The sequence below is a fragment of the Odocoileus virginianus genome, chromosome 13 (genome assembly GCF_023699985.2).
Source record: "Odocoileus virginianus isolate 20LAN1187 ecotype Illinois chromosome 13, Ovbor_1.2, whole genome shotgun sequence".
In the NCBI taxonomy this organism is placed as follows: domain Eukaryota; kingdom Metazoa; phylum Chordata; class Mammalia; order Artiodactyla; family Cervidae; genus Odocoileus; species Odocoileus virginianus.
The window spans coordinates 60,864,004-60,880,696 of record NC_069686.1 but is presented as its reverse complement, the minus strand read 5'-3'; the positions used below and the strand labels follow the sequence as shown (position 1 = coordinate 60,880,696).

Sequence of the window (16,693 nt, the reverse complement as noted above, 5' to 3'; positions counted from 1 at the left end):
TGGATACAGACAGCCAAAAATTTAGAACCTAGCAAAACTACCCCTGATGTACTTACTGGTTAGGCGTTCCTGGTGGAGATCGTGATGGAAGGCTCTGTGTTTCTAACCTGTCATCAGACAGTGAATTTCTGCTGACTACTTCCCAATCCATTAATTTCCGTGCCAAGGGCTTACTTGGGGATCTGGAGTAACAATTTAAATAGTATGTAAAAATGTTTATTTTTAAACCCCAAACTATGTACCAAACCTTAGAAATCATCTTAATAGATCATAGTCTAAATGAGTAAACATAATGCTTTTACTTGTAAGAAATCAATGCATTTGGAGGCTATTTACCAAACAATTTCTTAAGATAGTAAATCTACTTTATATGAAGAAAGAAGACTAAGAAAAAGAAGGAAAGAGAATAAGGAAGAGGAGAAAAAAGAAACAAAGCAAGGACGGTAAAGAAAAAAACAATGGAACAGCTGGTTAGCAAGTTTTCCCAGATACTATCAGTATTATAGGCATTGTCTGTCTTTTCCACAGTTTCTGTGACTCTTATCTTGGGATGTTTTAATTCTTAACATATCATTTACTGGGTGTCCTTGAACTGAAACACTGAAACCCTGATCCTCTGCCTCAATGAGGACAGGACAAAAACGCTGTGTATATTTTATTTAAATTTTCCCCTTTTAAATACAGTAGGCCAGTGGATTTTTTTCTTCTTTAGGAAACATTTAGAAAGTTAACTATTTTGTCTCATGGTGGGGCACAGCATATGTTTTCTTAACTTTATATGGTCAGTTATTATAGTGATAAAGAGACTAAGTGATCTTTGCCAAGAACAAAACCCCTTAGAATTTCAGGTAAATTAACAATTGAAGTTATTTGTTATACAAATTCAAAAAGAGGCCAAAGTTTATGAAACATACATGATACCTATTTAAATGCCGAGCTTTTTGACACACAGAATCATATGAAGATTAATGTAATGAATTAAGTAAATTACATAATAACACATACTATATCATCTTCTAAACTCAGGGAGTTTTACATTTCAGTAATAAATTCACTGAAGCACACAAACCGCATTTAAAAAGCATGGTAATACTGACCAAGAGTACCCAAGAAAATTTACATACATAGTAGAAAGCATTAAAATAATGAGTGGGGACCATCAATCTTAGCTTTGATCTTCCCATAGGCAAACCACTTAGGCTTCTACGTCTAAATACCTAAATTTACTTGTAAAATATATGCTCCTAAGATCCTTCCCTACTTTCTGAAATGACCTATGAGTATGTAAATTTTCAATGCAATGTTTTAGTTTACTAACTTTACTAAATCACAAATAACTTTACTTCTGAATGCAAACCACACAAATGCTCTATCATTTCATGTACTCATAGCCAAAGTATTTTTACATTGGCCAATGACATTGCTTTTTTTTCCTCTTATTTTTTATTGAAATATAGTTGACTGACATCTCCTTAAGAACACTGAAAGCTTTCTAAAAGAGAATTAAAAAAAAAATCACTCAGATTTCACTTTTCATAAGTGAATCTGAAGTAATTTAAACATAAACATTTCCCATTAATCATCAGTTTAAATTACAGGATTTTCTGATTTGAAAATAAATCAGTATACTATTTAGTCTGCCTCATCATTCACAAAAAAGTATATAGTCTCATGTATTAGATTTTTTTAAATGGAAATAAAGATTATTACAATAAATAGTATTTATAGCTTTTCTATTAATGCAAATTATTAATGTAATAAATAATTACTCACATATTAGATTATTAAATGTAAACTGTTTAAGTGAGCTCACTAACCACAATCACAGAGCACCTATTTTCATTTTCTAAAAGAGGGAAAGAGTTATTTGAAGGAGGGAAAAAAAATCTAGTTATACTCACCTAATATAAAGCATCAGAACACTTTACTGTTGTTAATAAACTAAACATGGATGGAAATGCTTTGCATTTAAAACTAAATTTCAAGGTATTTTATTTTATTAACAGTTTTAACCTCAGAGACCCACCCACTCAAGCTTGCTGTCTATGTTTCCTGTTGAGTGTGGAAATTTCAGAGAAAAAAATACCACACTTCATCAGTGTTTGCAATGTGGTAAATTTATTTTCTGACCATGGCACCTTATTTTTCTGATGCATGGGAAGATTTTTTTTTGTTTTTTTCTTAGATATTATATGACAATTGAAAATGTCTGGAAGAAATTCGAAGAACTGATGTATCAGAAAAATAAAATATATTAATATTTATTATTGCTGAAAAAGCAAACTTACATAAAAAGTTTAAGGAGAAATATTTTCTATTTATACTGCCAACTGAAATCCCAAGGAGTGAGCAAGGATTCTAGAATTCTCTAATACTCTAACAGAATAATGAAATAATTGCTAAAAACCTCCAGGGTATTTTGATAGATATGCATCAGATTACCACAATCCCAGAAAAGCTTAGTCTTTCAGAGATAGTAGGATCATTAAAACAGTACTAATAAAAACCCCATCCTAGTGATGACTTTATTACTTCAAAGAGGATTCATACAATTCCAGCACAACAAAAGAAACATGACACTTCTTTGGGGCTCATCATATTGGAATTTTAGCTCTATTAGTCACTGAATAATACGTATTTGTTTTATAAGATAACCAATTAAAACAATTTCACACTTTAATTATGTATATATAAAACGAAGAACTATCTGACCAGTGATCATATTACTAAGTGAAGTAAGACAGAGAAAGGCAAGTATCATATAATATCTCTTATCACATGGAATCTTTAAAGATGATACAAATCAACTCATTACAAAACAGAAAACAGACTCACAGATTTAGAGAACAAACATGGTTATCAATGGGGAAAGCTGAGGGGCAGGGATAGATTGGGAGTTTGGGACTGACATGTACACACTGCTATATTTAAAATAGATAACCAACAAAGGCTTACTATATAGCACAAGGAGTTCTGTTTAACATTCTGTAATTGAAATGGAAAAAGAATTAATACTTGTATATGTGTAACTGAATCACTTTGCAGTCCACCTGAAACTAACACAACATTGTTAATCAACTATACTCCAATATAAAATAAAATTTTTTTTAAAATTTAAATAAAATTGAAAAAATAAAACGTATTGGGAACCACTCTGGGAAAAAAATAACTAAGATGCAGGTGTACCTATCTGCATATTTCTCAAAATCTGATATGCTCAAAATATTAAAGCATTAACACACACAAATAAAGGAAGTCACCTGCATGTGATTAATATTAACATATAATACATCTATGATTTGGTATACATATTAGAATATCATATCATAATAGAACCAGTTATGAAATCATGTTCAGTGTTTTTATAAATATCAAGCAGCAAAATAGTTAAGCTTCTTGTTAGGAAAAGAATAAAAAAGTGTAAGTATTTTGTTATGGTGCAGTTTTAACAGAGAAGAATCAGGAAAGTATTTATTTTGATTTTAACAAGTCTGAAAGGAGTGTTGCAAAAAAGTTATAGTACTAAGAACTAGAACAAACACATACATTCTAAGTTAAAGCAAAATTGATAGGAAGTAAATTATTTCTTTCTTAAGAGTAATTTCAAGGAAAATTATTTCAAATTAACATTTTGCTGTTCATTTTACCTTTATACAGGTCCTTAGTATTTTCTAACTGGAAACAAGGGTATCTATGACTGTAGAAAGGAGGAATTTGAATAATTTCAGTAGCCGTATCTATTAGGGTAGACAACTTAAGTGTTCTTTCTTTCTCCTTTCTGAATAACCAAAACACTAACATGACATTAAGATTTATATTTAATAGAGAAATAGACAATATTTCCATCAATAAATCTAAAAATAAAGCCAAAATAAACCAATTTCAAAACTTCTTTGAACAAATGCCAAAATGAATTATATCATTCTAATTCAAGTTAAACTTATCACAGCAAAATGCTATAGCCCTGACCAGCTAACTCTTTTCTGTATCAAGGCATTTTTCACCAACAATTTTCCAGTTGGGTAGATTATTCATAGACAAATCAGGATGAAGGTAAATCAGGAAAGAAGAAAAAAAAATTAAGTAAATTTTATTATTTGAACACACAAAAATCATGTTTTAATGATTTTTGTTTGTTTGTTTCAAATGTCCGTACTCAAAGGCATTTGTAATATTATTTATTTTTACAAGCATTCCAGGAATAGTGCTGGCACAGCCTCAGATTAAGTAATGACTCTGCAGGCAGATAAGTGGCAGAACAAAGGGAAGAATCTTAGAGTTAAAGCTACAGATTAGGATAAAAGGACTTAATTGTTTAAGATTTACTGACATAAATGATTACAGATTTTTCAACATTGAAGAAAATTCCTATGATATGCTGACAGAAAAACAAGCAAGAAAAAGCATGAAACAACTTTTGAAACAAATATAGACACATAGAAACATCTTGGTGAGCATATATATGGTAAAATTTTGAACAGTAAACATTGTTTTGGGGTCAAATTTTTTCTTTACATTATTTGATATTGTTGGAACTTTAAAAAAATTTGAACTATCATTTATATGAGTAGAAAAAAAATAAAGCAATTTATACTTTTAGAGGAAAGAAAAAAGAAAAAAAAACTTTTTACTCTAGAAACACAAAGCAGGGAGGTCTTTCGGATAAAGACTAAGAAGAAAATTAAAGTCAAAAACAAAATTGCCTAATTTTCATTTATTAAAACTCTCAGGCCTCCACTGGCAGCAGACTCTCGGCACAGGAACTCTTTAAAGAGCTGTGGCTACTACGGTGAGTAAGACGGAGGAAGTGCCATCCTCCTAGAGCTGACATCCTAGTGCAGGAGACAGACAATAAATAGGATCATCGTTCGCATCTGTGGCAGGGTAGGACTCAAACATTCACCTGTCTGATGCAGAAGAGCAAAATCTACTGCAGAGGTTAAAAGTGTGGTTAGAACCTAGAATAACTGGTTAGAATCTTGTCGGCATCTCTCACTATCTACATGACAATCTCAGGTATGTTATTCAAACTTACTCAGTTTTCTCATTTGTAATATATTTATTAGAGTAATTCATTGAGTTTGGAAACTGTGAGTTAACATACAAAAACTGACTGGCACAGATAAGTGCAAAATAACTATTAGCCATTATGAGATTACCTGATGACCCTCTTTCCATTCACACCCCATACAGTGATCCTACTCCAGCAACCAGGATAATCTTCCACCCTCCCCTATATTTTTATTTTGAACACTTCAAACATAAACAAAGTAGAAAGAGGAGTTTGATAAACTCCATGTACTCAGGACCCAGGTTTAGCAATCATCATCATGAGAATCTTGTTTTGCCTTTCCCGCCAATTATTCTGAAGCAAATCCTAGAAACCATATGATATTTGGAAATATTTCAGTGTATCACTCCAAAGCATGAGAACACTACCGTATTTTTAAAAAATGTAAGTCAGTCTACATCCCTCCCATGCTCTCAGTCCCCGTGGTTCCTACTTACACTCCTAAATCCTTGCCATTCCCAGCACAGGGTCACAGAGACTCCAGCTGCCACCTGCCACTCTGACCATTTCCTCGACTATGGCCTTGCACACTCTGGCCCATTATGGGCTCCAGCTTCACGGCCTTCCCTGCCACAATCATTTACCTACTGTAGGTCTCTGTTGCACCAATTAGAGTCTAAACTCCATTAGACTCAAGATGTCTATCTTGTTCTTCACTGTATTTCCAGGGCCTGAAATAATGTTCAGCATGGTAGGTCTTCAATTTAATATTTGCTGCCACCAATCTGGTCATTCTCCTTCATCAGCTCTAATTATGTAGTCATCTACTGGATATATATTGTTAGATTACTGCTCAGACATCTCAAACTAGACCTGTGCAGTTTAACTTTTCTATTACTATCCATTTTCTCCCATAACCCCTGTCCAATTTGCATCACTCCAATCTGGTAGTCTTTTCCAGATACTCCTGTCTCTCACATACCTCCACCAACCGGTCAAGGATTTGTGCTAGCTCTACCCACAAAGCAAATTCCTCAAATTTGTTCCCAATTAACTATTTCATTGCCAATGTTTTAGTTCAGGCCCTGGCTATTTTCATTTGGATTACTGCCTAATTGGTCTCTGGGTATCCAGTCTTTACTTCCAATTCATTTTCTGTTCTTGCTCATAAAACTATTTTCTAAACCATAAATCTGATCATGTCATCTCACTTTTAAAAACCAAACTGATTATTTATAGATCTTAAAAAAATGAAGACAACAAAATAGTACCCAAATAAAAAGCAACTTCTTAACAATATGATTTAAAGAAAGATGGAAATGGGCTGGATAATATATAAAATGAGTTATTATGTTTTGCAAAAGTGTTAACAAAAAGAAAAAAAATTTCAACAAAATGTAGCATTTATTCCTCAACATAATTTATTGTTTAGCTAAAGACAGGATCATGTGGTAACTCTGGGATCATATGTGGGAAAAGAGTTTCTAGTAATTTTAATCTTGCTTTGAAAACAACTCAGGACACTGAATTAGACGTCACTTACCTTGCAAACACTCTGTCTTTATTTGCCTTTTCTTTGCCATACTGAACTGACTGGACTTCAGTTCTCCCACTGAAATACATAAATATGTAGAATAAGAAAACCTTAAAGAGAACTACGAGATAAAATGACAACACACAACATAATGAGATTACAATTACATGAGATGGTATTTCTAGTGGAGAAAACAGTGCAGAGGGTAAAAAGAATGGACTATATTCCACTTCAATCTGGATAGATGAAACTTAATTACAGTTCTTCTATTAATGAACAAGGACTTGTGCCAAAGACACTGTTTTCAGATACTCTTTTGTTTGGAAGTTAGTGTGAAAGAAGTAATTTTGTGTGAGAGAAAACCCCCTCTGCCATGCCCTGGAAAGGCACCCCCTCTAGACTCAGCTCATGTAAGCCCTGCCCACACTCCCCAGGTCTGTGGTTTGGCTAGTGTCTTCACCACTGCAGCTGAAGTGACTTAGCACAGCAGGGCACAGCACAATCAAGGGGCTGACACATGCGGAGATCTTGAGGAACTAACTGCTCTTTCCCTGGGAAGCTTTTCTTCCTAATCTGCTGATAATGATCATAGATATATCCTCAAACCTCTTCATGTCCAGATACAGGCAACTCCAGATGTTTTTATAAGAGAAGGAACAAAGGATAGAATGTGGCTGGGAGTTGGGTACTGTCTTGGAGCTGATCTGTCTCCAAGCACACCATTTATGTATGAGAAGTGAGATTCCTCTGTGGTACTCCAATAGTTCAGAGAAAATTTATTAATTAAAAACCTGGTTATCAGAGAACCTGTTACCTGACACGTAACATACCTGAGTGAATAAACATAAATGTCTAGAATACCAAATAAAAAACCACTTACATAGACAGAAATTTAATATATACAAAAGCAACCAAATACAGATTTCCAAAGCTAAGCAAGCAATTTTAAGATCATCTTCTACGGACAAGTATAGATGAATGTGAACAGAATGGCAAGTTTGTTGAAGTTTTAATGGAAAAGTCAGAAAAACTATCATGATTTTAAAATTTAGATAAGTTGATGTTTCTTGAGAAAATGTATTTCCTCTAAGAAGGATAAACTATACTTGCAACTCTGAACAAGGTAACAGATTTGGGTTCACCACTGCTGTGTATTTCCACACCAGAACAAAGATTATAATGCCCTGAATATTTTCGAACAGTGATAATAAGGGTATGTGAATAAGGAAGTTGGTAGAGGAAGTACTAGATCCTCCGATATTTCACATTCCATCCTTCAGTCTTCATAATATTTCAACATTTTAAGTATGACAATAGTTCTAGTATTCCTGTGTACATGCTACGTACTAAGTCACCTCAGTCGTGTCCGACTTTTTGTAACCCTATGAACCGTAGCCCGCCAGGTTCCTCTGCCCCCGGCATTCTCCAGGTAAGAATTCTGGAGTGGGTTGCCCATGCCCTCCCCAGGGCGTCTTCTGACCCAGAGATCGAACCTGCATCTCCTGTGACTCCTGCGCTGCAGGCGAATGCTTCACTGCTGAGCCGCGAGGGAAGCGCCCCTAGTATTCCTAGCCACTGCTTGTTATGAGGGAGGAAAAAAAGCATTTAGCTAATGTGTTTCCATTAGGCATAGGACTGTGTCCAGACAAACATTTGCCTGCTGCCATTCCTATATCATTTGCAATACTATTAATCATTTCGGTGATTTAAAATATTTTGGATACGTCTCTTAAAGTTAAGGACTAGAAACATAAAACCTAACTTTTATAACTATAGACATACACGGTTTACTTATACACTCACTTAACTCCATGTTAACTGAGCCGCCAGAGGCCTCAATTCTGTCCTTCTCTGCTCAGCTCAGCTCTGTGGGAGACTGGAGGCTCCTCTACAAGCTGGCTTTCTGTTGGGTTCTGCTTTTTTCTGGTTGGAGACCAGAAAGTGGAGCAAGTCAGAAGCTGGGGACTGTCAAATGCTGGAGTGGCTGGGACAGAACACACAAAGAAACAGAACCCTGTGGATGGCGCCACCCCCAATCGAAGCGGCACCTCCCTGGCAGGTCCAGAACCGACCTACAGTGCTCAACAGCGTATCAGCAGGCCTAGATTTGTGGGCTCTATAGCCCATGAGTGACACAAGCTTCTAATCCTTAGGCATTACCCATTCTTCTTGTTTGCTTCTCCAAAAGCCCCCTTCCCTTTTCGATTTTTCAGTCTTTCTAACACCTGTGTAACCAACTGCCATAACTAAGTTGCCTTTATTTGACAAATCAAAAAGGCTTTCCATTTTCCTGACTGATATGGTACTACTCTGGTGAAGAGGATTCAAACAGGACACCACTACTCAAAAGGCTTAATTAACAAATCAAATTTCATAATAAAAATATATAAAGATTAAATTAAAATATGAGGGAGAAATTGTTTATATATTATCCATAATATTGTTCTTCAAGGGTTTAGTATAATTAGAACACAATGCAAAACTATACCATAATCTAAGAACAATAACTTCTGACAGTAAGATACTTGTCTTTAGAACAATGAAAAAATACCAGTAGGTGAAAGAATACAGGCTTATTTTAAGTGATGCAAGAAATATATAAAAGCACAACAAAAAAATAAACAGATTTAGCCACAGCCATACTTGAGAGTCCCTTGGACTGTAAGGAGATCCAACCAGTCCATCCTAAAGGAGATCAGTCCTGGGTGTTCGTTGGAAGGACTGATGTTGAAGCTGAAACTCCAATAGTTTGGCCACCTGATGTGAAGAGCTGACTCATTGGAAAAGACCCTGACGCTGGGAAAGATTGAGGGCAGGAGGAGAAGGGGACGACAGAGGATAAGATGGTTGGATGGAATCACTGACTCATTGGACATGGGTTTGGGTGGACTTCGAGAGTTGGTGATGGACAGGGAGGCCTGGTGTGCTGTGGTTCACGGGGTCGCAAAGAGTCGGACATGACTAAGTGACTGAACTGAACTGATACCCCTAAAAAATAAACTCCATTATAAGTAGGCAAAAATCATTCTGAAACTCTGTACATACATAGGAAAGGCTATAAATATGGCCATAATTCTATTACAATGTCACTATGCTATATATGTCACAATAAAAATATCAAATGGATTTCCTTTGAATTAAAGGAAAGAAAAATGCTACCATTCATTATTTTTTTTTAAAAAAGGAAAAGAATAAAAAGGCCAGGGAAAACCTTAAAAACTTAGCATATTAACATTTAATTGTTAATATGCATTCTCATTGTTCACTAGTCCTTGCTTCCTCTTGCTTTCTTAGTTATATTATTGCTTGTACTCTGTCAAAGTCTACAACATATATATAACTCTTTATTTTTGGGGGTTGCACGGGTCTTCGCTGCTGCACACGAGCTCTCTCTAGCTGCAGTGAGCAGGGGCTGCCCTTCACTGTGGAGCTCCGGCGGCTCGGTGTGGGGCGTCTCACTGCGAAGCACAGGCCCGAGGCACGTGCACTTGGGGCTCGGGGCCTCAGGAGCTGCGGCTCGCGGGCTCTGGGGCGAGGGTTCGCAGCTGTGGTGCTGGGACTTGACTTGTGTGCAGCGTGTGGGATCTTCCTGGACCAGAAACAGAACCTGTGTCCTCTGCATTGGCAGGTGGACTCTTATCCACTGTACCACCAAGGAGGTTCATAACATTTTAATACTATTCTATAGTTTTAATTTTCATAATTGTTAAGGACTGGTTCCATGTTTAAAGATTTTAATCTTTATTCTCAATTAGTTCATCAAGATTATTCTTGAGTCATTTTGATTTCTCTTGGATGGCTTAAACTTAGCATTAAAAATAATCTTTTTTTCAAAATGAGGTCAGAGATGTTATATTCCCTGAGGTTTTGTATATGTGATAGTGCCTATCTACTGGCCCTTGTTCTGAATGGGAACCTGGTTAAGTATAATATTTTCTGCTTACTTTTTTCCTTTAAGACTTGGTAGACAAAGGGTGGCCCATAAGCTACATATAAACTTGAAGCGAGGTTTTATTTACCATTTACAGTGTTTAAAAATATTTAATCTAAAGTGATAAACTTCTAACAAGACTAGCAAGGGATAATGACAAATTATCAATAACAAGAATGAGAGAAAAGACAGTAGTAGATTCTAGAGATATTGAAAATACAATAGAGGAATATTGCAACTTTCATGCCAAAATATTAAAGAACTTAGACAAAATAAATTCCTTGAAAAAACATGAACTGTCAAAGTTCACCTAGGAAGAAAGAGAAAACCTGAACTGCTTCATTTGTGTTAAAGAATAAATGTGCTGTTCAAAAGCCTCCTGTAAATCACACTTCTGCATTAGAAGAACAGAACTGGAAAATTCTATCAAATATTTAAAGGGAAATAATATTACTACAGAGACTCTTTGAGAAGACTGAAAATGAAGCAATACTTCCCAGCTCATTCAAAGACACCAAATCTGATAACAATATTACAAGAAAACTGAGGAGAAATATCCCTTATGGACACAGATGCAAACATTCTAAACTAAATGCAAGCAAACTGAATAAAATGATATATAAAAAGGATAACAGATCATAAGTGGGGTTTCTTTCAGAAATGTAGGGTTACTTTACCACTTGAAAAATCAATCAATATAATTCAGCAAATAAATAAAAAGAAAACCCATATGGTCATTGTTATAGGTGCAGAAAAAGCTTTTGACAAAAATTAACACCCAAAAATCCTAATAAAAACTTACCACAAATGAGAAATAGAGGAACTTCCTTAACTTGCCTGATATACAGCATCTGTGAAAGCCCAAAACCAACAGCGCACTTAAGAATGAAAAGACTGAGGTTCCCCACTAAGATAGGAACAAGGCACGACACCTGCTCTCACGACTTCTACTCAACACTACTCTGGAGCAACCAGCAAAAAAAAACAGTAAAGAAGATGACCACTGCCCTGGTGGTCCAGTGGTTAAGAATCCACCTGCCAATGCAGGGGACACCTATTCAATCACTGGTCCAGAAAGATCCCACATCCTGTGGGACAACTAAGACGGTGCGCCAAACTACTAAGCCCACATCCTAGAAGCCACAAGTCACAACCACTGAGCCCACGTGCCACAACTACTGAAGCTTACATGCCCTAGAGCCTGAACTCTGCAACAAGAGAAGCCCAAACACAGCCAGAGAAAGCCTGCATGCAGCAATACAGATCCAGCACAGCCAAAAATAAAACATATAATTTGAAAAAAAGATCAAAATAGAAAGGAAGACAAGAATTGTCTCTATCCTCCAGGAAGAAAATCTGCTGGAAAAGAGTTTTTTAAAAGCTCCTGGAAGACACGAGGTAAAGCAAAGTTTAAGAAAAGGTAAGAGCAACATAAAAAAAATTGCATTTCTGTGATGAACAATCTGAAATTAAAACACAGTAAGACAATTTCTAATAGCATCAACAACGTGAAATAATTAACGATACATTTGACAAAGATGTGAAAAACCTGTATACTGAAAACTACAGAGGAGTAAGATTTAAATAAAAAGATACCATGTTTCATGAGTCAAAAAACTCAATACCATGTCAATTCTCCTGAAACTGATCTATAGTTTCAGCACAATTCCAATTAGAATTCCAGAAGTGTTTTCTGTAGAAATTGGTCAGCTAATTCTAAAATTCAGATGGAAATGCAATGGACCTAGAATATTCAAACAACATTTAAAAAGAACAAAGTTGGAAGACAATTACTATTGGATTTAAGACTGTTTATTTAAGACCATTTATTCTCTAGTTTTGCCAATATGGAGACACCCTCCTTGAAAAAGGCATTAAATCCTTCCATTCAGTTTAACACCCTGTGCTGAAAACACTGTGTTTAAAGGTTTTAACTATAAAAGTCAAGTTCTCAGCACTATTCTTAAGCCTCATCTAGATTTCTCCCCATAGGTCCAGGGGAGATGATCCAAACACAGTGAAGAACACCTTAGGATTGTAGGCTCAGCTGGCCCAGAAGATTTTGCAGCTCCCTGACCACCTGGCTGGAGGATTTCAGGATTAGGACTCCAAATGGGCTGTGGCCACCAGAGGCGGAACACCACTGCCTTGGGCATCCCTGCCTGCCACCAACACAAATGGCACCCCAAATCCTCCTGTCCTCTTCACTACATCTGCTGCTGTGACCTGGAGTTTCTGGATTCCAGGCTGTCTCTGGTTACACTTCTGTAAACACATCTGCTGCCTCAGTCCTGCTGATCCACACCAAGGGGGGAAAGGCACACAGAACTGTTTTTCAACATAGCATCATTCCACACAAAATTGTTTTCCTAAGCCTGCAGATTCTTCTTCATTGGAGGACAAACCCACGGTTGTGACTTTCTCCGACTCTGTGGCACCCCTGTGAGAAGACTGGATGTGTGTGTCCAGTGCTGTGTGAGTCAGGCAAGGCCGCCTGGCTCCACGCTGGTGCACTCTCCTGAGGAGCTGAGGACAGGGCCATGGACTCTGCAGCAGGACCCCCATCTTGGGTGGGAAGCTCAGGATCACAGAGCAGTTCTGTCCTGAAGTGAGTCCTGGAGGGACAAGAGCCACACGCGCAGCCGCCAGGGCTGAGCTGGACCCACAGATGGGCTGCTGATGGCTGACCATTCGTGCCCATCTTCACAGGCGAAGAGTCACTGTCCTTCCTTCCTGCCCATCACTGCACCTGTTGCTGGCACACACAAGGCAACCCCATGTTCTGGGACCAGCCAAGAACAGAGACTAGCAGGAGGCCCCTAATTCACAGTAGACAAACTCCCCACTGAACGACTGCTACCTCCTGGTGTTCTAGATGCTTCAGAATTGGAATGGGACGGAGAGCACGGCAGTGCGCAGGCCCCTCACCCCACCCCGCGATGCTCTGAGGGGCACCAGAACCTCGTCTCACTCGGCCCCCAGGCTCAGATGACCTCTGTGCCCACCCGCCCCATGGGCCCTGGGCGCACCTCCGGCCCCTGGCACCCAGGACGGAGGTTTGGGTGCAGGGCTCCGTGCGCAGCAGGCTCTGAGGCCACCCAGAACTGCCATGGCCCCCAACAGCCCCTCTGCTGGGAAAGCTGGACTAAGACTTACTATTAAAAAAAGCCCAGAAATGTGTCCACACAAATATGGACTATACTGATTTTCAGCAAAGGTGCAAAGACAATGCTGTGGAGAAAGAGTAACCTCTTCAACAAAAAAATGCTGGAACAACTGGATATCCTCATACAAAAAGATGAACTTCAATCCATACTTCACACCATATACAAAAATTACTTTCAAATGGATCACAGACATAAATATGAGTTAAAACTATAAAATTCAGAAGAAAACAAAGGAATAAATCTCTCAGACTGTGAGTTAGGCAAAGATTTCTTAAATATGACAAAAGAAAGATCTATGAAAGAAAAAACTGGTAAATTGAACTTATCAAACTTATGTGCTTTTCAGAAAACTAGCCACGTGTTAAAGATACCAGGAGGCAGTGGTTTGAATGTGGTGGAACTGGAACTCTCAAACACGGTGAGCAGGTGCATAAAATGACACAAGTTCTCTGGAAAATGACCAAGAGTTTCTTAGAAAGTTAAACATACATCTACTATATGATCTGGTCATTCCACTCCTAGGGAACTTAAAGCAAATGTCCATACACATCCTTCCACACTAATGTCCACAGCAGCTTTATTCCTAACAGTCCAAGCCCGAAAGCAATCCAAATGGAGAAACAGTCTGTCGGATATCCACAATTAAGTGAATGGATAAACAAATTGTGTTATAACTACACATGGAATACTACCCTACACTAAAAAGAAATGAACTATCAATCCAGGCAACAAAATGGATTAATTTCAGAATAATTATGCTGAGAAAAAGAGTATATAACATAAACGCAGAATATTTAAAATGTGTGCTTCAATTTATATAAAATCCTAGAAAATGCAAAAGGATATTTAGGTACAGAAAACACACCAGTGGCTATATAGAGACAGACAGGTGGGAGAAAGGGCGTTTCAGAAGAGTATGAGGAAAATTCCAGGGTGGATATACTTACTGTCTTAATTGTGGTGTGGGTTCATGGTTGAATATACATTACATATCCCAAACAAAAAATTTTAAACTTTAAATATGGTAGCTTATTGTATGTTAATTATATATTAATAAAGTTGTTTCAAAAGTGTAAAATCTGCCAGAACTAGGTCCACATTCCCCCGGGGCAAGAATAGCCTAAACAGCAAGTGTTGCTCCCATGTGAACCAGTATTTTCTTCTTAAATGATATAGTTCTTGAGCTCATTTTTCAAAAAGAACTATTTAATTTACTGTATAGTACTTTAACTTCCATGATGAGAAATCTGCCTCCTTCTTTTTTGTTTTGTTTTTTTTTTTTTTTTTTCTTTTTTGTTTTGTTTTGTTTGGTTGCCCCACGTGGCATGTGGCATCTTAGTGCCTTGACAAGGAATTGAACCTGCTCCTCCTGCAGTGGAAGCACAGAACCGTAACCACTGGACCACCAGGGAAGTCCATTGAGCTTAGTTTTTAAAAAGCAACATCCAGGTAAAAATTTCATCCTGTTTCAGGGATAATTTTCTCCCAAAGTGGTTTCCTTAACTGTCTTTTGTGTCTATAGTCATCATGATTAGATTTTGTTTTCTATGGTACAGTCAGGGTAAGTTACTTGATTTTTCTTTTTTCATCTGAGTCTGGTTTTAAATTATGGTTAAAGACAGGTTACTATAGTCTGTTAATTTTTTTATTGCCTAAATGAAGTGCTGTGTGTATATTTACTGGGTATATCGTATTTTCAAGAAGAGAGGGAATAAAAAATTCGGCAAAGTGTAGCTCTTGTAGAACAAGCCTGGTGGTCTTTAGGTTAGGGATGCAGTTTATCGAGGGAACGCCGTTATGGTCTGCACTGCTCTCTCATGGGGATCTCGTCTGTCCCTGCTAAGATTTAGCACCAATAGATAAGATTGTTTGATTTTTCCATGACTGTTACAACTGTTGTCATACTCACTATCTAAAACTAATTACCTTTAAATTTACAAGTACCAATACCTTACTTTTCCCAATACTGCTTTTAGGATGGTGACAGGGAAGTCAATCATAACATCAAGCCACTTAAGAATCTTCTGTGCCTTTTTTGTGATTACAATTTCCTTAATTCTGGTTAAGTGCTGATAATGAGTTTTGGGGCTCTTTTTACTACTTATCTGGAGAAGGATGTATTTTTGATGGTATATCCTGTACTATGCTACACGCTGTGTTTTGTTTTTTCTGATTACAAATAGGGCGATTATAAATGCTTGAGGTTTATAATATAAATCTTTTCTGGGCCACACCTGAATATTTTCCTCATGAAAAGGTTTTCTTGTAAATATTTAACAAAGATACAATGAAATTATAACATGAGTAGGTTGTAAATAATATGGTTGATTTTCTTTAGAAAATAATGACCTGGAATTGTCAATGGAACAGGTTCCTTAAGTCTGTTTATATGTTGAGAACCTACAGAACTTTTTGCTGATATAAATAAAGGAGGCCACATTTCACGGAGATTTTGACTCAGATGGCATCTATGAGTAACAGATTATCTGGTTCAATAAACTAGACCTTTATTTAAGGGGAGGAAAAATCAACAGTAAAGATCAAAGCATAAGCAACACTTACCAGTACCGGAATTTTGAACCTAATGTAAAATAATGTGCAAAAAAATTCTTCTGAGGTGGAAGCGGTCTGTCCAAACGGAAGAATGTGTGATGTTCTACACATGCTTTCCACAAGTTTTTACATGCTCTGTAATTCACCATGTTAAATCCCAATAATGTTTCTCTAGATTCATGCTGTAATAAATGACAAAAGGCAGAGAATATCATGAAAATGTCAGAATCCAATGCTCCATTTATTTTTTACAGATAAATATTCTAGTCCTACGAATACTAGCCCTTTTTGTGTCTTTTCTGCTTGTCCAATAAAGAAGCAGTAATATAAATAAGGTGGCAAAATGCGGACCTCATTTGGCAATATTACAACTCATAGGAACTTTTACTTTAGAGCACAGTGAGAAATAAATTTAGGGCTTCCCTGGTGGCTCAGCTGGTAAAGAATCCGCCTGCAATATGAGAGACCTAGGTTTGATCCCTGGGTTGGGAAGATCC

The 16,693-nt window shown here is 36.9% G+C and overlaps 1 protein-coding gene across 6 annotated transcripts in view; it reads right to left on the bottom strand.

Annotated features, from left to right (window-relative positions):
- PTPN4 (protein tyrosine phosphatase non-receptor type 4) overlaps positions 1-16,693 on the bottom strand; it is a 189,491-nt gene that overhangs the window by 53,468 nt on the left and 119,330 nt on the right. For all 6 annotated transcript variants that reach the window (XM_020914513.2, XM_020914514.2, XM_020914511.2 and 3 more), the window contains exons 12-14: positions 16,206-16,378; positions 6,555-6,623; positions 57-182 (exon numbers count right to left, since the gene is read on the bottom strand). In XM_020914513.2, the coding sequence (XP_020770172.1) occupies positions 57-182; positions 6,555-6,623; positions 16,206-16,378 (368 nt within the window). The remainder of the gene's footprint in view (positions 1-56; positions 183-6,554; positions 6,624-16,205; positions 16,379-16,693) is intronic.